General features: G+C 49.8%; 1 protein-coding gene across 4 annotated transcripts in view; it reads left to right on the forward strand.

Annotated features, from left to right (window-relative positions):
* ISM2 (isthmin 2) overlaps positions 1 to 18,936 on the forward strand; it is a 46,417-nt gene extending 27,481 nt beyond the window's left edge. For 2 of the 4 annotated variants that reach the window (XM_039533146.1, XM_039533148.1), the window contains 5 exons: positions 3,325 to 3,588; positions 6,534 to 6,855; positions 10,060 to 10,200; positions 10,979 to 11,056; positions 12,345 to 15,406. In XM_039533146.1, the coding sequence (XP_039389080.1) occupies positions 3,325 to 3,588; positions 6,534 to 6,855; positions 10,060 to 10,200; positions 10,979 to 11,056; positions 12,345 to 12,862 (1,323 nt within the window). In that variant the 3' untranslated portion in view covers positions 12,863 to 15,406. Of the gene's footprint in view, positions 1 to 3,324; positions 3,589 to 6,533; positions 6,856 to 10,059; positions 10,201 to 10,978; positions 11,057 to 12,344; positions 15,407 to 17,072 lie in introns of those variants that run through there. The other 2 variants (XR_005597286.1, XM_039533147.1) reach the window with 2 other exon arrangements.
* Positions 18,937 to 22,112: the final 3,176 nt, after the last annotated feature.

Here is a 22,112-nt window from a genome sequence, read left to right on the forward strand (position 1 = left end):
TGTGGATCTAAAGGCGGAGGAGGCTTGGAATTACTTCAAGTCCAAGTTGCAGAAACTATCAGAAGCCTGCATCCCAAGAAAGGGGAAAAAATTCATAGGCAGGAGTTGTAGACCAAGCTGGATGAGCAAGCATCTCAGAGAGGTAATTAAGAAAAAGCAGAAAGCCTACAAGGAGTGGAAGATGGGAGGGATCAGCAAGGAAAGCTACCTTATTGAGGTCAGAACATGTAGGGATAAAGTGAGAAAGGCCAAAAGCCATGTAGAGTTGGACCTTGCAAAGGGAATTAAAACCAATAGTAAAAGGTTCTATAGCCATATAAATAAGAAGAAAACAAAGAAAGAAGAAGTGGGACCACTAAACACTGAGAATGGAATGGAGGTTCAAGATAATCTAGATATGGCCCAATATCTAAACAAATATTTTGCCTCAGTTTTTAATGAGGCTAATGAGGAGCTTAGGGATAATGGTAGGATGACAAATGGGAATGAAGATATGGAGGTAGATATTACCACATCTGAGGTAGAAGGCAAACTCAAACAGTTTAATGGGACTAAATCGGAAGGCCCAGATAATCTTCATCCAAGAATATTAAAGGAACTGGCACATGCAATTGCAAGCCCATTAGCAAGAATTTTTAATGAATCAGTAAACTCAGGGGTTGTACCGTAAGACTGGAGAATTGCTAACATAGTTCCTATTTTTAAGAAAGGAAAATAAAGTGATCCGAGTAACTATAGGCCTGTTAGTTTGACATCTGTACTATGCAAGGTCTTGGAAAAAAATTTGAAGGAGAAAGTAGTTAAGAACATTGAGGTCAATGGTAATTGGGACAAAATACAACATGGTTTTACAAAAGGTAGATCATGCTAAACCAACCTGATCTCCTTCTTTGAGAAGGTAACAGATTTTCTAGACGAAGGAAATGCAGTGGATCTGATTTACCTCAATTTCAGTAAGGCATTTGATATGGTTCCACATGGGGAATTATTAGCTAAATTGGAAAAGATGGGGATCAATATGAAAATTGAAAGGTGGATAAGGAACTGGTTAAAGGGGAGACTGCAACAGGTCATACTGAAAGGTGAACTGTCAGGCTGAAAGGAGGTTACTAGTGGACTTCCTCAGGGATCAGTTTGGGGACCAATCTTATTTAATCTTTTTATTACTGACCTTGGCACAAAAAATGGGAATGTGCTAATAAAGTTTGCAGATGACACAAAGCTGGGAGGTATTGCTAATACAGAGAAGGACCGGGATATCATACAGGAAGATCTGGATGACCTTGTAAACTGGAGTAATAGTAATAGGATGAAATTTAATAGTGAAAAGTGCAAGGTCATGCATTTAGGGATTAATAACAAGAATTTTGGTTATAAATTGGGGACACATCAGTTGGAAGTAACAGAGGAGGAGAAGGACCTCAGAGTATTGATTGATCACAGGATGACTATGAGCCGCCAATGTGATATGGCTGTTAAAAAAGCTAATGCGGTCTTGGGATGCATCAGGCAAGGTATTTCCAGTAAAGATAAGGAGGTGTTAGTACCGTTACATAAGGCACTGGTGAGACCTCATCTGGAATATTGTGTGCAGTTCTGGTCTCCCATGTTTAAGAAGGATGAATTCAAACTGGAACATGTACAGAGAAGGGCTACTAGGATGATCTGAGGAATGGAAAACCTGTTTTATGAAAGGAGACTCAAAGAGCTTGGCTTGTTTAGCCTAACCAAAAGAAGGCTGAGGGAAGATATGATTGCTCTTTATAAATATATCAGAGGGATAAATATCAGGGAGGGAGAGGAATTATTTAAGCTTAGTACCAATGTGGACCCAAGAACAAATGGATATAAACTGGACACTAGGAAGTTTAGACTTGAAATTAGACAAAGGTTTCTAACCATTAGAGGAGTGAAGTTCTGGAACAGCCTTCCAAGGGGAGTAATGGGGGCAAAAGACATATTTGGCTTCAAGACTAAGCTTGATAAGTTTATGGAGGGGATGGTATGATGGGATAGCCTAATTTTGGCAATTAAATGATCTTTGATTATTAGCAGGTAAATATGCCCAATGGTCTGTGATGAGATATTAGATGGGGTGGGATCTGAGTTACTACAGAGAATTCTTTCCTGCGTGCTGGCTGGTGAGTCTTGCCCACATGCTCAGGGTTTAACTGATTGCCATATTTGGGGTCGGGAAGGAATTTTCCTCCAGAGCAGATTGGCAGAGGCCCTGGAGGTTTTTCTCCTTCCTCTGCAGTGTGGGGTACGGGTCACTTGCTGGAGGAATCACTGCACCTTGAGGTCTTTAAACCATGATTTGAGGACTTCAGTTACTCAGACGTAAGTTAGAGGTTTGTTACAGGAGTGGGGGTGGGTGAGATTCTGTGGCCTGTGTTGTGCAGGAGGTCAGACTAGATGATCATAATGGTCCCTTCTGACCTTAAAGTCTATGAGTCTAAGTTGTTTTCTCTGATACTAATAGTTTTTACACGGCCGGGTTATCTTGGGAAAGTTCCATCTCAGATTAATTCACCAGATATGAGTGTTGGGCTGGGTGACTTTGTGACCATTAATAATCTTTGCATTTATCAATTTCCAGCTAGAAGTTATCAAATCTCGTGCCTCAGGGTGAAAATTGATAGTTTGCAGGGGCTGATCACGGTGAGGGGTGTTTTGGAATTTTCCCTCCATGTAAAATATTGAACAGCTGGGCAGGTGCATTATAGATTTTTGTCCTTCCTCCAAATAATTTGGTCTCGGACATTGTCAGAAGTGAAGATCCCAAACAAGGTGGACTAGCAGACTGGTCTGGTATGGGCAAGGAAATCAAAATGCCAGATTAGATGGGACAGTGTTATAGCAGAGAGGTGCAAATACTGGACTGGTTTCTGATGTGGCAGAAAGCAGGGAAATGCCAGACATAATAGAGCCATTGCTCTGCTCAAGAGTGGCAGGGATATTGGACTAGATGGGCAATTGCTCCACTTGGGTGCTGCAGGGGAGGTGAGGATAGTGGAAGAAATAAGTCGGTGGCCAGACTAGTGTAGCAGTCAATATGCTCTTTGCTTGTATGACCTGTTTGTTGTCTCAGACCACACTTGGAGGAATAGGGAGATGGTGGGTCAATCAGCCTTGCGTTTGTTCTTAGTAGGCGTGTTTCAGGGACCTGTTCCTCGGCATTTGCAGGCAGCTGCTCACCTCCATAGTGCCTGCTCTTCTGCCCTGTCCCTGGTGTGAGGATGTAATGGAGGGAGTCCTGAATGGTAGCTGTGGAGATGGTCAGGGTGGGGTTGGAACTGCCATTGCTGCCTCTTTCATTGCCAGGTCTCCACTTCATCTGACACCCGTTTGACGCAGGAAGAGGAGATGCCACAGTCCAACAAGGTTCGGAGCCTGAGGCGAAGCGGGCAGGCTGGGACTCGCCGGCACAAACGCCGATGGTCGTCCCAGCGGGCTGCGAGGAACCAGCCAGTGCCACTCTGGCCTAGTGGTGCTAGCAAGGAGCAGAGCACACCCTTTGTGCTGGACTTACAGAACCTGCCAGGGTTGGCCAACGTTGACCTGAGTGCCCAGAACCCAAACATACAGGTAGGAGCACAAGTCTCTGTCACTGGCTGGACACTTTGGGCAGGAGCAAAAAAGTAATGTGGTTGGCTTATGCAAGCGTAGAATCACTTGAGCGGCCGGGGGACGACCTGATTGGGGACAACCTGTCCATCTGCCGTGCGGTAGGGACCAGAAGGGCCCCCAGACTCCCTCCTCTGCACCATGACAGGATTGATTACATTATCTGTACACCATCCCAGACAGCTGGTCTCAGCCTGGATTATTGCCAGTGCTGTTGATTCCACCACAGCTTGCTCTGTCGCCAACAGTTTTTAGGGTAAAGTGCCTTGCAGAGGCCAGTGGGGAGTGACCGTGTGCCAGGGTGGTGGCACTTCCTGGGGCAGTATCGCCACATCTGACAGGAACTCCCTCGCTCCAAGAGGCCTGTGCTTATGGGCTCACTGTACATTTCGGGCCAAACTAATGGGGAAGCAGTGGCAGATTTTTAATGATTGTTACACCCAAGCTCCAGCAGAGAGACACTGAGACCTGCTACAGCTCCCCATCGTTACGGGTGGGAAGGAATCCGAGTGGAGAGGTGGGTGGGTCTGGAATGGATGAGACAAGGGACCTGGCTCCAGGGTGAAACTGAACAAATGTTCCATTCGGCTCTTATGTTGCCCAATCCAAGTCACCAATTGACTGAAACCGGGCAATATAAGGGGCTGGGGTGATAAATGTTTCCCAGAGTCTTGGGTTAGAGAGGCCAAAATAAATTCCCAGCACATAGGAGCAATGGGAAGCAAACCACTGCCATGGTTAACCTTGTATTGGGGGGAGCCTATTGACAAAGTTCCCTAACCCTCACCCTGCCTGTACAGAGCTGGCACAAAATCCACTGGGGAAGGATCTGCTGGGGGACACTCCCTCAATGTGCTGCAGGACTGGGGGCCGTGTGGGGACTTGGTTGGGCAGAGGGGTAATACCTCCAGCTCAGTATCCAGAATTTGCTCTGATCTCCATTTCCTCTTCATCCCTAAAGGGCCTGATTGCTGCCTTAGCTGGGCCCTGGCTGTCAGCATGTGTGCAGGGTGCTGAGACTGTCAGGGGGAGGGTGCTGTGACAGACTAGAACTGGACCCAGGCCTGGGGAGTGCCACAGACAGACTGCAGGGTGGGGTCAGTTAACCAGATGTTTTCTCTCTGGCCTTGTTTGATCTCCTAATTGGAAACCTTTTGTGTGGGGACCCCATTTCCTAGACTCTGCAAGGCTGATACCATATATTTTGGCAAATAATCCTCAGGCACATATAAGCCACACCCATTTAGGACAGGAGATGCTGGCATATAAACTCCTTGCACCAGGGAATGAATGCTGTATAACCAGATCGGCTCGGTCAGGATTCTCTGTACCCCTGGACCCTCTCACTTCTTTCTAGAACTCCTCCCTTTAGAGAGCAAGGATGGGTTCATGGATAGTTTCCTAAGGGGATACAAGCACTGAATTTCTAAGAGTTCTAGCCTATGCACTGGCCCTCTGCAGTCAGGAGAGATTTTCCCCAACCCTGCCTGGCTGGGCTAGCCACCTCCCAAACATGTCTCCTGACTGACCTGCAACACCCCCTGCTAGTCTAGCCCTGGCCTACTCACACACACCTCTGCCAATGTACCTCAATCCTTTCTTGCAGCAACCCTGCTATTCCAGTCCTGGGTCCCTCCTACCAGCTGTGCAGGCTGAGTTCTGTACTGTGGAGGAAGGTCTGCGTGCAACTAGGCTGAAATCCACCAAACTCACTGCTCTAGTGATTCAAGACAGAAAATAATCTTGGCCTCTCTAGGAGTGTGGCTGGAGTTTCAGCCCACCCGATCACCTCAATGCTGGTCCTGCTGCTTTCCATTCCCAGAGCAAGGGCCCAGCTAACCCCCAGAGACATCTTACTTTGTAGCACCCATCCCGTTACTAAACTGCCTCCTCTCTAGATGTGTGGAGGCTATTTCTATTCCTGGAGGATTATGTTGCTTGACCAACCCCCTGCCTGCCTTGGGCACCTCAGCGTGCTTCACAAACTGTTTACCAAACCTGAATCTCCCCTGGTCTCCTGGGTTGTTGTTGTTTTATGCAATCTGCCTCCCGCTGCCTCCAGACTCTGTGCTGTCAGGTTTTTTCAATGACACATTAAAGCAGGGGTCTCAAACAGGTGGCCCGCGGGTTGCATGCGGCCCCCGGAGTTATTTGCTGCAGCCCGCCAAGCTCCCCGCCCCCCCTGGAGTTATTTCCTGCAGCCGCCTCAAGCTCCCCTCACCCACTGGCCCCCCAGCGTACTACGTCCCCACTCCTCTGCCTACCTCCAGGTGCTTCCCACCACCAAACAGCTGTTTGGTGGCGTGTTGTGCTTTCCAGGAGGGAGGAGCAGGAAGCCGCGTGCTCAGGGGAGGAGGCAGAGCAGAGGTGGGGCCGGGGTGGGGATTTGGGGAAGGGGTTGGAATAGGGGCAGGGAGGGGGAGGAGTTGAGGCTGGGACTTTGGGGAAGGGATTGGAATGACGGCGGGGAAGGGGTGGGAAGGGGCAGGGGCGGGGCCTCATGGAAAGGGTGGAGTGGGGGCGGGGCTGGGAGCTGAGTGGGTGCCTTTTGCATCTTTATATGAAAAGGTGTCAGTGATGTGGCCCTCGGGCCAATGTACTAGTCCTCATTGGCCCTCGTGGTGATTTGAGTTTGAGATCCCTGCATTAAAGCCTGGACAAAGTGACTGGAGCCATCAGCCATGGGAGGATTCTAGCAGGGCCTGGCACTATGTCCTGCACATAGCACAAGCCGGCCAAAGGGGGAAACTAGTTGGAATGTCTAGATCCTGAGTAGGGAGCTATTGGACCAACAGGAAAATCCTTTGTTGCCCTTTAAGGGAGTCCCAGGCAGCTGAGTCAGCCAGGAGCCCTGGCTTCAGTGCTGGCACCTTCCTTATTGCCCTGCTTTGTGTCTGGCTTCCCAGGTAACCATCGAGGTGGTGGATGATCCCCAGGCTGAGATAGAGATGGATTTGCTGAAGGAGACCAGCAATGACTGGTCCCTGACCTCCTCCGAGTGGTTGTCACACAAGGACCTTTTCTGGCCCCTCTTCTGGGAGTACACAGATCCCACTGAGGAAGAGGAGGATGACGAGGATGACAGCCTGGACAGAGGGGAGGAGGAGGAAGATTATACAGCCGAGTATGAGGAAGAGGAGGAGACAGTGCTGAGCGGAGTGGGAGGCAACTGGGACCAGAGGTGGCCGAGTCAGAAGAACTGGATCTTCAAGGAAAAATATAATTATGGTGAGTTATCCCCTGTCCCTCAGCAAATGCCCCCCCAAATTCTGCAGTGACCACCTCCCTGCCCACTAGGGGCTGGATTGCTGTTAAAGGCATTGGGGGCATCCACCGGACAGCCTGTTCTCGTGCAGGGATGTCAGACAGATGGCGGCTTGATGGATTTGCATAAATCTCAGCTTGTGTGTGTTTAAAAAAAAAAAAAAGGGAAGTTTCTAGACCCTATGGTTGTGAAGGAAACTTTCCAAATGTGCCCCAAATGGAACCAAAACAGTGACGTCTGCCTGAGTCTGCAGACAGACTAGGTAAATAACTCAGAGGTGTGAACTGAATTCCCAGCTGATTGGATTGCTAATGCTAAAGCCTAATGAGTACATACATTCAGACTAGAAAAAAGATACAGATTTTTAACCATGCAGGTCATTAGCCACTGGAACAACTTACCTAGGGATGTGGCAGGTTCTGCGCATTTGAAGGCTTTAAATGAAGACTGGCTGCCTTTCCAGAAGATATGCTATAGATCAAACAGCAGTTATGGGCTCCATGCAGAAATGAGGGGGTGAGGTTCTCTGGCCTGTGTTATGCAGGTCAGACTAGGTGATAATGGCCCCTTCTGGACTTAACGGCTGTGACTCTATGATCTTTCAATCTCAGCATTAACTATCTTATGGCTGATGGCTCCAGCAGATAGAATGGGGCAGAGGGGGAGAGTGAAGTGAGAAAGACTGAATGTGGCATTAAGGTACTGAACAAATAATAAATGACCTAAAAGTTGAGTTACTACAGCAAGGCTGTATTCTAACCTTGATCCTGTGCAAACCTCCACTGCCATCAGTGGGAGGTGGTTGTGGATAGGGGACTGTGCAATCCTAAATGTATATCCAGCCCATGGACTATCAGTAAGCATGGAATTCATCCCTCCCCACTGAATGAATTTGAGCCCTGGTGTAGTGGTTAGCGCAAGGAGACTGGGCGCCATGACTCCAGGGTTCTGCACTCAGCTCTGAGAGAGAGCGTGCCAAGGTAGGAATTAGGGCTCTGGTTCTGCTCCTGGCTCTGGGAAGGAGAATGGTCTAGTGCAGGGGTTCTCAAACGGGGGGTCAGGGCCTCTGAGGGGGTCACAAGGCTATTACATGGGGGATTGTGAGAAGTCAGCCTCCACCCCAGACCCCGCTTTGCATCCATCATTTAAAATGGTGTTAAATATAAGGGGAGGTCGCATTCAGGCTTGCTAAGAGAAAGGGGTCACCAGTACAAAAGTCTGAGAACCACTGGTCTAGTGGCTAAGACTGGGAGTCGGGACGTGTGCACTCTGTTCCCAGGAAGCACATCCTGAGAAGGGTGCCAGTGAAGGCAGGTGCGGCCACCTGCTGCTGCCCCGACCTGGAAGAGTGCCTGCACTTCCGGGTTGTCAGGAGAGGCATCAATGACAAACCCTGAGCAATTAGAAAAGGGGCAGAAGGGGGCACTTCAGGGACGGTTCAGGTCCCCTGGTATTTCCACTTCTCCTCTACTCTCTGTGTCACAGTGGTGGGGACTGGACACAGCTCCCTCCAGAACTAGCCAATGTGGTTCCCAGAGCTGGCCAGACTGGGGGACTGAGAGGAATCGGATGTGCCCACCTCTAGCCTCTCTAGGGCTTGTGGCTGTGCTGTCAGCAGTTCCTTAAGGTACTTACCGTATGCATGTGCTCTCTCCCTCTCACATTGGGCCAATGGGAAATCATCACTGAATGGAAGTGTTTCCAGTGGTTCTGCAGGGATCCCTTCTACGCACTATTCAACATTTTTATCAATGGTCTGGAAGCAAATATAAAATCACTGCTGATGTACTTTGCGGGTGACACAAAGATTGGCAGAGGGTAAATAATGATGAGGACTTGACAGTCACACAGAGCAATCTGGATCGCCTGGTAGGCTGGGCCCATTCAAACAAAATGCCTTTTAATACAGCCAAGTGCAAAGTCATACATCTAGGATCAAGGAATGCAGGGCGTACCTACAGAATGGGGGACTGTATCCTGGAAAGAATTGACTCTGAAGTGGATTTATGGGTCCTAGTGGGCAGGCAACTTCACATGAGCTCCCAGTATCATGCTGTGATGAAAAGGACTAATGAGACCCTGGACTGTATAAACAGAGCAGTAGTGTGTAGGAGTGGGGAGGTGATTTTACTTCTGTGTACAACATTGGTGAGACCAATACTGGAATACTGCATCCCATTCTGGTGTCCAGATTTTTAAAAAGGATATTAATAAATTGGAGAAGGTGCAGAAAAGTGTCACAGAAGTGATTTGAGGACTGCAGAAAATGCCTTATAGTGAGTGATTAAAGAGCTTGATCAGGTTAGCTCATCAACAAGAATATTGAAGTGACTTGATTACAGGGGAGAAGTCTCTTCACAAAGAGGAAATACCAGGTCCTTAAGAGCTCTTCAGTCTAGCAGAGAAAGACATCACATGAGCTGATGACTGGAAGTTGAAACTAAATAAATTCCATGTAGAAACAAGGCACAAATTTTTAACGGTGAGGGTGATTACAAACTACCCAGGGAATTGATGGATTCTCCATTTCTTGGTATCTTCAGATCAAGACTGGATGCCTCTTTGAAAGATATGCTTTGGCCAAGCAGAAACTATTGTGCTTGGCCAAAGCCAAGATTATACCAGAGTTCAAAAAAGAACTAGATAAATTCATGGAGGATAGCTCCATCAATGGCTATTAGCCAGGATGTACAGGGATGGTGTCCCTAGCCTCTTTTTGCCAGAAGCTGGGAATAAGCAATGGGGATGGATCACTTGATGATTACCTGTTCTAGTCATTCCCTCTGGGGCACCTGGCATTGGCCACTGTCGGAAGACCAGATACTAGGGTAAATGGACCTTTGGTCTGACCCAGTACGGCCAATCTTATGTTTCTTATTGGGCTCAATGCAGGGATAACTGGGTGAAGTTCTATGGCTGCTAATATACAGGAGATCAAACTAGATGACTTCAACTTCAAAAATCTATAAATCTGTTGAAGTGTTCTCCCGAGCTCTAGCCAGCTCCCCTTTGGAGACAGTTCAGGAGGGCAGGACAGGGGAAGGTAGGAGCAGGGTGATGTAGGCAGAGGGAAGCCTGCAGGGAAGTCCAGAGCAGCTCCAGGCTTCATTCCCATCTGGGCTTTGCACAAGGACTTTCATGCTTTATCCTTCTCTTGCCATCCCCAGACTATGAAGATGAAGAGGAGTGGAGCTCTTGGTCCCCCTGCAGTGTGACCTGTGGTAGCGGGAACCAGAAGAGAACCCGGTCCTGTGGCTACGCCTGCACAGCCACCGAGTCGAGAACCTGCGACCTGCATCGCTGCCCTGGTGAGCCTATTGTACTCCTCATGCTCTAGACAGAGCCAGTTCTCTGCCTCCCCTAACACCTTAGGGGGCCCTTTCTTAAACTCATTCACCCAGTGGGCCCTGCCCACAGCAAGATCCTGTTTCTGCTGTGGGGGAGGGATGGATTCCCAGCTCGGGGCAGGAGGGTCACTTGAGGAATTTTCCATCTCCACAGGGCAGGGAGAACTTTATCCCTTTCTAACATGATGAAGGGATCTAGGTGGGACTCACTCCAGAAAAGAAACCCATAGGCCAAATCCCTCTGTGGTCCTTGACCTGCCTCCTAAACCCTTAGAACACTCAGCTTTGTTTTTCTCTGTTTGGATACTGGCTAGTGCTTGAAGGGTTAATAGTTTTCAATTTTTTTATCTGGGCCAGTAAAAATGGCTGGTTCTTTCCACCATGAAGAGAGGGTGTGGCTTGTCATTCCATAATCAGTCATAAGTAGCCCATGGATCATAGATCTACTGCCTAACTTCAAAACTCTGTTACATATGAAGCCTGAAATCCTCATTGGAAGTTTATTGAGAGCTGGCTCCAACCATCAGGATCCATCGCAACCAGCAATCTTACACTCCCTTAGTATTATCTTCCTTGCAGTACCATCCCGTTGGTCTTCTGTGCATAGGGGTAGGCCTCCGTGAAGATGGGGAGGGGGCAGGAGGAAATACAAGGGTTTGGTGCCCAACCCCAGCCAGGACCTCTGGCCCATCCCTGGAAAGGGATTTATTACTTCTGCTTGTATGTTTTGTCTCCAAAGGAGCAGATGGGGAGATGGTCTTCACCACTGACGAGACGCCATTTGAGGGTGAGAACACCACGGAGATGTTCAACTCAGGTTAGCACGTTTCTCCTCTGTACAATAGGGCCCTGGGAGCTCCTAAGGGATTTCGTGGTGCAGCACCCCAAGGAGGAGATGCTGCTACCTGAATGGGAGTGTTCTGCCAAGGGGCCCAGGTTTTGGTGGACTTCAGTGAAATATCCACACAGGCGTGAAATGTCAGTTAGCCCTCTCCACGTAGGGACCTAGGCATTAGCTTGTGCCAGGCACCGTGTTCTGACAGAGGGTGCTGACATGGGCTAGGCATTCCACTCAAGGGTGGCTTCATAACTGGAAGGGTAGAAATGCCCCAGTGGAAGTCCTACCCTGAAGCAAGAGAGAGAGATTTGGTGCTCCTCACACCTAGGTGTTTTCACAGTCACATGAGTCTATGGCCCTTGTCCATGCTACAGCTACACTCATGTTGGGAAGCCCAGTAACAGCACAGTGGTCTCACAGCCTGGTTATAGTCTGGTTCCATTATGCAGGGTAGGCAGAACCTAACCCAAGTCCCTGAGCCACATTGAACTTTGAGGCAGTGTGAAGCTTTAGCACAGATTGTAGGCATGGGTAAGGTCTCATCTGCACCGGCTGTAGTGGTATGGACACGACCCAGGACTGCATCATGTTCCTGTTGGTGATTTCACTCTGCCATGTGCCCTCCTGAAACAGACCGACGGTGCAGCCGCTCTGGTAGCCTCTCTCCAGCAATGGCTGGTGCTGGATGCTTAGAGATTGTGCAGAGCCCACATTAAGCACCTTGCTGTGCAACACTGTCCCATGGAGAGAGATTCTATTCTGACCCTCATCTCTCGATCAGCTGTTGCCCTCAAGCCACAAGGGTTGTTGTCTCTGGCAATCTCCTCCCCTGGTACCAGCTCCTCCATGGAGGCTATTGTGATTGTTAGCCCAGCTGTTGTGGTATAACTCCATTCCCAGGGCTGTGGCTGGACCTCAGAGAGGTGCCCACTGGCAGGGCTGGCTTTACACCGATTCCCCTGATTCCCCGGAATCGGGCCCCCCGCTGAAGAGGGCCCTGCGCCTAAGGGAGCCCCTCTCCGGGGGTCTTCGGCAGCATTTTGGCAGTGGAGGGTCCGCTCCAGGGGTCTACGGTGGCATTTCAGTGGCAGGGGGGTCCTTCAGTGCCGCGGAAGCCCCGGAGCGGACCCCCGCCGCCGAAGTGCCGCCGAAGACCCGGACCGCCGCCGAGTATTCCAAGCGGGCCCCGCGGGTCATAAAGCCAGCCCTGCCCACTGAGTGGGGAGGTTGCTCATGCTCCCCCCCCACCCTTGTTTCTCTCTTCCAGATGTGGACAGCTGTGAGAAGTGGCTGAACTGCAAGAGCGACTTCCTCACCAAGTATCTGAGCAAGGTGCTGACGGATTTGCCCAGCTGCCCCTGCTCTTACCCATTGGAGGCTGTTTACAGTGCTGTGAATCTGCGGGACGAGCGCCAGGGCAAGAACTTCCGCTGGCGGGATGCCAGCGGGCCCAAGGAGCGGCTGGACATCTACAAGCCTACGGCCCGCTTCTGCCTGCGGTCCATGCTCTCCTTGGACAGCACCACGCTGGCCGCCCAGCACTGCTGCTACGACGAGCACACAAAGCTTATCACCCGGGGCAAGGGGGCCGGCGCCCCCAACCTCATCAGCACGGAGTTCTCCCCGGAGCTGCACTACAAGGTGGACATGCTGCCTTGGATTCTGTGCAAGGGGGACTGGAGCCGGTACCATGCTGTTCGGCCCCCCAACAATGGGCAGCAGTGTGCTGATAACCCCACTGAGGAGGAGTACCTCTCCCAGCTGCAGGAGGCCAAGGAGTACTAGCTGAGCTCGGCCGATTGATGTGGGAGCAGGATGTGGCAGGTCCACCATGTAACACCCCAGGAGCACCAGGGGGCCTGTCTCTCTCTCCACCGCAATGAGGGCCCGCAGGCCACAGAGGCTCTGGAGACGTCCCCTGCTTGTCACCACTCCCTTGGAAACAAAGCAGTCCGGGGGAGAGGCGGAGCCCTTGGCCCTACACGCAAGTTCCCTGTTGGTGCCAACCACAGGGATTGGTTTTAAATCTGTCTTTTCACAGAGGCATCCCAGTTCCTTTCCAGTTTCCAAGGGGCCCAGGTGATCCTTGCTGCATGATTGGTCCTAGGGGTGCTGTTCTCACCCCACCTACTTCTCTGTGGATAGCACGGGATCCATGCGGGTGACAGCTAGAGGCAATGGAAGGCAGTGGCCTCTGAGGGTGGGGGTGTATAAAGGGAAAGGGTGCAGCTCCTGTTACTTTTCTATGAAGTGTTAATTGCAATCTCATAAGGAGCTCAGGAGCTTATGGTGAAACATTCTTGGCTTCTATTTGCTTCATGTTGCAGCTGTGCTGGTGAAGTTTAATACACCAGCCAAGACTTGCTGTTAAGACAAAGAGTTAGCAGCTTTGTCAGAGACATCCAGTCAGGCAACTGTATAAACGCCTGCCTCATCGGGTACTGGGTCTCCTCTAAAACCTGGGGATAGAACCTCCCAGGAGAGTGCTCCTAGTGATGAGTATGTGGTGGGATCTCCCCTGGATCTTACATTTCAGACTTGGAAAGAAAGAGACTGGGAAAGACCCACGTGGTGTTCCCTGGGCTCTTGTGGCTGGGGGATGGGGTAGTGATGCAAAAACATGCCCTCTTCACAGAGTTATTGAGAATAATAAGGCACACCTGCTGCCAGGGCCGGGAGCAAATAGGGACAAACAAGATCTGATCTCCGCCCAGAGGGGAAGGAAAAGGAAATGATCCAATATCTGTGTTTAACACCTTGTCCTCACTTCAAAGGGAATGGGCTGGGGGGATTGGTAGAAGTCACATCAGCAGCCCATATGTACACCTGTTTCTCTCTGGCAGGCCAGTGTTGCAGTGTTGAGGAGTGTCCTTCCATAAGATAGATCAGCAGTTCCCACTCTCTCTCTTCCCACAGCCTTTCCCTGGCTCTGCAGAGTGCGGGAAGCAGCCCTGCTGTTTGTGTCCTCACAATGATGTGCAGAAAGCACCCAAGTCAGAGGAATCTCTCTGCAAGCCCAGACTCTGCCAGGGTGACCAGCTGTGACCAGGGTTTTTTCCCCTGGGACTGGCCAGTGGTTTTGACACTGTAAGACCACGTGGGGACGGGAGCTAGACTCCCGCATGTGGATGCTTGCACCGTTGCTGGGTTTTGCTCTTTGAGAGGCTGCGGCTATAGCCAGTGCATCTCCATTGTGCGCCCCCCCCACCCCCTACAGGAGAGCGAGTGTGATGGATTAGGCCACTCCCTGCAGCTTGGCGTCCGGTTAGAAAGAACAGATTGGCGTCTGCTCTGTTTCTCTCTGGGCACCTTCAAAACCAGGTCCTCTCTTCCTCTCTCTCCACCGTCCCCAGTATTCTGCTAGTCCAGTCCCCTGCGTTCCTGCCTGCCCAGCCATCTCTCTAGCTTTATCCCTCTCGTCTAGCAGCAATAGGGAGTGGAGAGTGTCTGGAAGAGCAGCAGCTGCTGAGTGGGAGGCGCTGGTGTCCTGAATAGTCACTCCCCACCCTTGCCCTCAGCATGTCTTCATTTCCAGGCTCTTGGGGTGTGGTCATTGACTCCAATCCAAGGCTCCCATCCTACTGGGGTGAGAAGCAACACAGGACCCAGCCAAAGGTGCATGCTTCACCCTCCTGTCACCTCGATTAAGAACTCCCCGACCAGGATCCACAAGTCTCTCATGGACCTGTCTGCTGCTGGGGATGCTCTCTTGTGGCTGAAGCCCGTCCTCTGGCCAGTTCCTGTGGATTATTTGAGGGAGCTGAGGTCTGACCCATCCCCTTAAGGTTCTTGTGCTTTGCCCACTGCTGACTGACAAGTGCATGGTGTGCTGGATCACAGTGTGGCAATAGCGACATGTAATGGCCACCTAGGGAAATGGCAAATGTCATTCCTAGGGAGAGCTCCAGGCCCAGCATCTTATGACAGGTCTGGGGTCAAAATAGGTGATGGGAATAAACCACTCACCACTGTGGGGCAGAAATGTCACTTCCTTCCCAAATGGTATCTTCTGCCCAACCCCCTGAAATGAGGCAGCCCAGCCCCACCTCATCAGAGAACCAGCAGGTATGTCCCTCTGCTTCAGGCACACTGCTCTGCCTAGGCACCCTCTGTCTATGAGCCCTGGGGCTCGTGAGTCCTGTTTCAATCTATTCCTGCCCAGGATCTACTGTAGGAGTGAGTATAGTTGGGTGAACCACACACTGGTAGGTCCCAAGAACTGTGCCACCCACCTCTTTAAAACTATATAAAAAATACACTGACACAAATTGTACAAGGTAACATTAGGGACAAAAAGAACGAGGAGTACTTGTGGCACCTTAGAGACTAACACATTTATTTGAGCATAAACTTTTGTGGGCTAAAACCCACTTCATCAGATGCATGCAGTGGAAAATACAGTAGGAATATATATATATATATATATATATATATATACACACACACACACACACAGAGAACATGAAAAAATGGGCGTTGCCATACTAACTATAACAAGAGTAATCAATTAAGATGAGCTATTATCAGCAGAAGGAAAAAAAAAACCTCTGTAGTGATAATCAGGATGATCTTGCAATAATCAGGATGGAAATGGGCCATCCTCATTATCACTACAAAAGTTTTTTTTCCTCCTGCTTAATTGATTACTCTCATTACAATTGGTATGGCAACACCCATTTTTTCATGTTCTCTGTGTATATATATATCCTCCTACTGTATTTTCACTGCACACATCCGATGAAGTGAGTTTTAGCCCATGAAAGCTTATTTTCAAATGAATTTGTTAGTCTCCAAGGTGCCACAAGTACTCCTCATTCTTTTTGCTGATACAGACTAACACGGCTACCACTCTGAAACCTATCAGGGACAAAGTGAGATGTTCATCTCCTATGACAAAGGAACAGTGTCAAGTGATTTAATCCCCAAATCTGACCCAAGTAGCTGTGCTGGGGAGGAAAGACCGCCAAATGCTCAGTACCTTGTTTTCTCCATCCATCATACGCCCCACTGCCGAGAATTGAAGCAACTCTGTTTTCCTGACCCTAAAGCTGTCACAGAGAGTCTACCCAGTTGGAGTGCAGGGTAATTACTTGCTCTACATCCAGAGCTGTGTCATTTCCACTGGTGGCAATCAGAAAGCAAATGGAAGTGCAAGGAGGCAGAGCTGGCTTGTCCAAATTCAGCTGGCTGCAGGTCAGGGAGAACTGGGATTTGACTAATGCAAAATGGATACAAAGTAGGAGGAAATGCACAGAATAATAACTGTTTCTTTAGCTCATAGAGTCTGCTGCTACTCATTGACCCCCCATTGCATGGGTGCCATACTAATGCTTATCTTAGGTGTCTCCACAATGCCTACTCACATGACTCGGTGCCTTGCCCTGGTTTTTCAGCTCTCCCCAGGTCCACGTTGGCCTATGGTAGCTTCCAGCACCTTTTGGGGTTGACCCCAACATTCCCATGGTTTTGACCAAGAGCCTAGACTCAAATATCTCTTCTGCAGTCTCTGTCGGGGTCTTTATTTCTGGGCACCCATCAGCTTAACCTAACAGGCAGCAGTTCAGATCCTCCTGAATAAAGCAACATTTTTCTGGCAGAGGAAATAAAGAGAAAATCAAGGGAATATGACAAAGAATAGGATCATGGCTACACTAAGATTCCAACAAGCACAGCCGGTTAATCAGACTTTGCTGCAGAATATCGATCAGACAGGATAAAACCCATCCTTGGCAGAAAGTCTGTATAACTGATCACTGTGCATTGTTTCTGTCAGTGTCCCAGTATCATTCTCCAGGGTCAAGGAGCACCCAGGCTGTCAGCTCTCTTTCTGACCCTTCTTGTAATCATTGAATCTTTCACTTCTGGACCATTGTGTTTAGGTCATCAGTCACCATCTGGGCCACTGTCACTAGTGAAACATAAACCAGTGGATTTGCCAAGCTGCCACATATTGGATTATTATTGTTTAATAATTATAGTTCCTTGATACCCACAGACCCCAATTAGCACGGGAGCCCCATTGTGATGAGCACACTGCAGACCTATATCCAGACCTGCCCCAGAGAACTTACAGTCTACGCTGACAAGTGACATATGAAAGGTGGGACGAGAGCTAGAGACAAAAAGACATTAATGGTAGATAAACTAAGGGCCAGCTATATTCCCCCTGTCCTTTAAACCATTGCTTGTTGGCTGGTCTCTTATCGACTTTGTGACAGAAGTGGGTCGTAAGGAGGTGAGGGCAGTGGTCGATGGATCAGTTCTGGGAGAGCATTCTATGTGTAAGGGGCAGCATGGAAGAAGATTTGGAGACATTTGTATGTGAAGCAGATGAATGGGCAGGTGAGATTGTCAATCACTGGTGGAAGGAGAAGCATGTAATCCCTTGTCATTCACCAGTCTCTCTTCTTATTGCCTCTTGCACATCAAATGGCATTGGCCCACTTCAGAGGACTCTTAATCTAATGTAATTGGAGGAATCTTTTTAGCATCAGTACACAGTCTACATGCTTCTTAAAAAAATGTCCTTTTAAACCTTGATACCTTTCAAAAAGGTACACACTCTCCTAGGCAGGGTCTTCGCATACATCCCTTCTGAGATGAGGACTTCAGGATGTTATCCAACTTCTTCCCTAGGCTAAGATGCCACTGAGTACGTGACCTCCTTATAGTAAGGTCCGTTGCGTGTTAATAATATCCTTACTCATGGTTAGTCTGAATTTATCAACCTGCATAATGCCAGAAATGATGCTATAATTCCTGTAACATATTCAGTTCCTATCAGGGGGCTAGTGGGAACTTTCACAGCAAGGGATTGCTGTTGAAACCTCCTGGGATGCTGAGTGGCTATTCTGCCTCCCTGGTTTGGCAATTCAGGAAACATAGACATGAATGGAAATATGAGGGGCAAGAAGCAGTGCTGCTCCTCACACAAGCACCTTACCCACCCAGGAAGCTTTATTGAGCTGCGCTAGGAAGAGCAGACGTTTGGGCAAAGGTTTATTTTTATATCCCAGTAAACAGATTCTGTCAAGCCACAATTATTAGAGTTCTTTGTCTCCACCTCTCCTAATTATATTGTTTATATATATAATTATATATATATATTTCTTTTACGCCTACCAAATTGCATAAAGGGGGATTCTCCTGCATTCTGACTTGCAATAAAGCACTTTATTTAAAATGTATGTGTCGTTACTGATATTGTTCAGTTGTGTTAAGTTGTATATTGCTGGGTGGGTTAGTTACATTTTAAACAGAAATGGTGTTGAATGCTGCGTAGTTTGGGTCCTTGTTCATAGCTCGATTGTAAGGAGCCAGACAAATTTGCTGACTTTCTTCTCTCTCTATTGTTTGTGTTTGATAGGGATGGGCGAACCTCAAATAGCTCAGAGCCGAGATACAACCACATGGTTCAGATGCTGCTGTGAACCTTGCAGGCTGCAAATTCCAGGTGCTCACCCTCTCCTGGAGGAAGCCCACAGCAGCCTTTCCTGTGGCATTTTGGCACTCCTGTGCCCAGCAGAAACGGGGAGAAGAGGGGTATAGAAACCAGGATGCCTTTAGTTGCTTTCCAAATATGACTGAAATTTTCAAAACTCAAAGGCTTGTGTTGGGAGGGGCAGGGGAGGAAGGATCAAGGCAGGTTTTCCCTTTGAGCCGGTTCGTCCATCCCTAGCATGGTAATGTTTGGTCTCTCCCTTGTACAGTATTTATTGTTTGTGGTGGTTGCAGTCGCTTAAGAAACGGGAAAGTAATGCTGGTGAATGGGGCTGAGCTGTGTTGTGTATCTGAACTGAGCACAGAGGCTTTACCGAAAGAGAAGAGAGAGTGCAGATGTCTCTTACCAATAAAATTTATTGTTATTACACAGCAAGCTTGTTAGCTTGGTCTTTGATGGTGGAGAGCCCAGGAGTGCAAAGGGATTTGATTTCTTTGGGCTTCTGACTATGGGACTGCAGCCTCAGTTGTGCTGAGCTGGATCCTGGCTTAATTGGGAATACTCACTCTAGTTTTAAAACTGGATTTTGGAACTGGTTTTTGGAGGGTGTCCCTCAGAAATCTCCCATTTCCCCTTCTCATCCCTCCCAGGGCCCTAGGAGAGCTGGATAGAGAACATGGACTGAGCAGAGTCAGTGTGGCCCAGTAGATAGGGCACCAGACTGGATAAGACTGTGGGGGTAAGACGACCTAGATTCTGTTCCTGGCTCTGCTGTAATACAGCTAACAACAAGAACGACATGAGCTGCTGCCATCCCACGGGGCTGAATGTGCTGGGGTGGGAGATGGGTGACGTGACTGTTGTGTGCCATTTGGAAAGTGCTGTGGATGAAAGATGCTCTCCCAGTATCATTACCATTAACAAAGTGGTACACAAGATCTCAGAAGCCACAGCCTGCTGTCAGAAAGAGAGGCCATCCAGGCCTCCTACTGTGGAGGAACTGTCTCCCCTAAGAAGGGACCATCAGGGTCAGTTTGTGAGAAGGCTTGGAAATGATGTAGCAGTGAGATCTCTGAACTCCGCCTTCCATGGTCATGTGTTTCTGGCTGTGGACCCTTCTTTACCACACCTAGCCTAGTGGTGTCTGAGAGCTTTACCGGGGGTTGCTTGGAGCAGGTGTTGAACATGGAGAGCTCCACCCCCAACTGGGAGACTACCTTTGAAAAGAGTTTTCTGGATGCAGCCTCCACAGCCAAAACCCAGAGGCTTTGCCAAGCCTTCCAGCAGTCGCAATGCTTTTTATTGTTAATAAGCATCCGTTTTGACCGTTTCCAAGGCCTAGCTATTTCCAGCTGTTTTCTCTCTCCTCCCCCCGCCCTTTCTTTTTGCTGGCTGCACATCTGTCAAGGTTTATCTGGTTTTCCAACACGTGGCTCCACGCCACATCTGCTTGGCGCCACAGCTGACCCCAGACTGGGAAGGAGCAGGCGGCCTCTGTCAATACATGATGCTGCGTAGTTCTGAGCACCCCACTGTTTTCCTGCAACATGAAGTACATGGGTCCCAGAGCAGGGGGCTGGATTCCAGCTGTGCAGAAAAAGAGCCTTGGAGAGAAATTACTCTCACCGCAGTGTGGCAACCAGGAGTTATCACTGTTTATGATTTATGGTCATGTCTAGTGGCCACAACCAAGTTCAGGGCCTCCTTGTGCTAGGTGCAGTAGGAGAGCCACTGCCCCAGGAAGTGTACAGTTTAAATAGACAAAAGGTGGGAGGCAGGGAGTACTCTTATCCCCATTTTATGGCTGGAGAATGGAGGCACAGAGAGACTAAATAAATGATTTACCTACAGTCACATAGCAAGGCTGTGGCAAAGCAGAAAACTGATCCAGATCTGAGTTCCAGTCCATTGCCTTAACCACAAGACCATTCTCCCTCAAGGTTTAGGGCCTGGTTGATTTGTCCCATCCTGATTTACCCTGCTTTCCAGGGGTTCATGGATCTCTGCTTTACCATTTCACTCTGGGCTCCTCATCGCTGATGCCTGGGGCTGGATTTGCTCATTAATGCACATGTGTAAGGACCTTGACTTGCACAGGCTGCCATGCCCAGAATTTGATGGGCACAATGGTCTCAGCATGTGCTTGCGTGTGTGACTTTCCTTCACCCTTCAAAGTGGGTGGGGAATGGTCAGGGGACAATGCTATAGGTCTGGGTCTTCTAGTGAAGTTTTCAGAGGAAAACCTTGTGTGGGCATCTGACGTGGGGCCAAGGAGGGCTAGTGCAACAAAGAGGCCAGTGAAGGAATGTGTGTTTTCATATGAGTGTATTTACAGCAGCAGGACCCTGCTAATTATTCCCCCAGTTCCCACCCCAAGGACAAGAAAACACAAGAAATAAAACCTAGCGGGGCCCAATGTCCCAGACGCTCTGTCAACAGAAGGGAAAGGACAATAGGCCAGAAATGTGTGGCCAAAGTGCACTAAGTTGAGTGAACCAGAAGGCCTGGCCCCCGAGTCTTGAAGGGACAAAGGGTGAGAGATGCTCAGCAGATTCCTTGGGCCTAGTGTTGCACCAAGGGCGGGTTAAAGATTAGGCTGAAATTTGCTAGTTCCAGGCCAAATTCAGGGGCAATTCCTTCTTGGCCATCAGAGACCCCGTGTTTTCACTTGGCAGGTCATGGCAGCTCCCCGGGGATGGCAGTGGTGGGATTCTCATCCAGCAGTCGATCTTTACATGTAAAGGTTACATCCTCCATGACCTTCTAGCAGCAGGCTTGTTGGGCACAATGTTGCTGATGCTGGAGTATGGGGAGCCAGTGACTTGGTTTGATTGCCTAGTGATAGCCCCACCCCGTCCGTAGCAACAGGCAGCTCCTCACTACCCTCCTCTGCTCACACTCAGGAGCGGCGCCAGGGTTTCTGGCACCCTAGGCAGAATCTTGGGTGGGGGGGGCATTTTGCGCACTCCCCATGGGGCGCGCGGGAGCTTCCGGTTCTGCTCCTGTCGCACCCCCGAAGAAGGACCCTCCGCCAAAATGCCGCAGGCGACAGCGGCAGTCATTGCCGAAACGTCGGCGGTAGCTCAATTGCCTGCCGCTATTTTCCGTGGCACGTCGGCGGAGGGTCCTTCTTCAGCGGCGCGACGGGAGCGGAACCCAAAGCTCCTGCAAAATGCCGCCCCCCAAATCCTCGCGCCCTAGGCGATCGCCTAGGGTCGCCTAATGGAAACACCGGCTCTGCTCACACTCGCTCCTTTCTGCCCAGCCCCACGTTCCATCTCGCTGCCGTCCATCTGGCCCCCTTTCAGCAAGCTCTCACTTCCCCCTGGCCATCGGCTCCTCGGGGAGCTGAGCTGCAGCTGTGGGGGAGTGACATCAGAGGTCACGCTGTGTAACCCTGCCCAATAGGCCTGCAGGCCATGCTGTGGGCCCAGTGCCTAGAGGGAAACGTGCACCACCGGCCTGCCAGTGCCACGGCTGCAGCGGGAAATGGAATCTCCCCCCCCCCCCCCCGCCCCCCCCCCCCCCCCGAGCAGCAGACAGCTGCCCCTTGGAACTGTGTGCAGAGAGCCCAGCTGGCTGGGCCCCATGCCC

Source organism: Mauremys reevesii, linkage group 4 (assembly GCF_016161935.1).
Source record: "Mauremys reevesii isolate NIE-2019 linkage group 4, ASM1616193v1, whole genome shotgun sequence".
NCBI lineage: Eukaryota > Metazoa > Chordata > Testudines > Geoemydidae > Mauremys > Mauremys reevesii.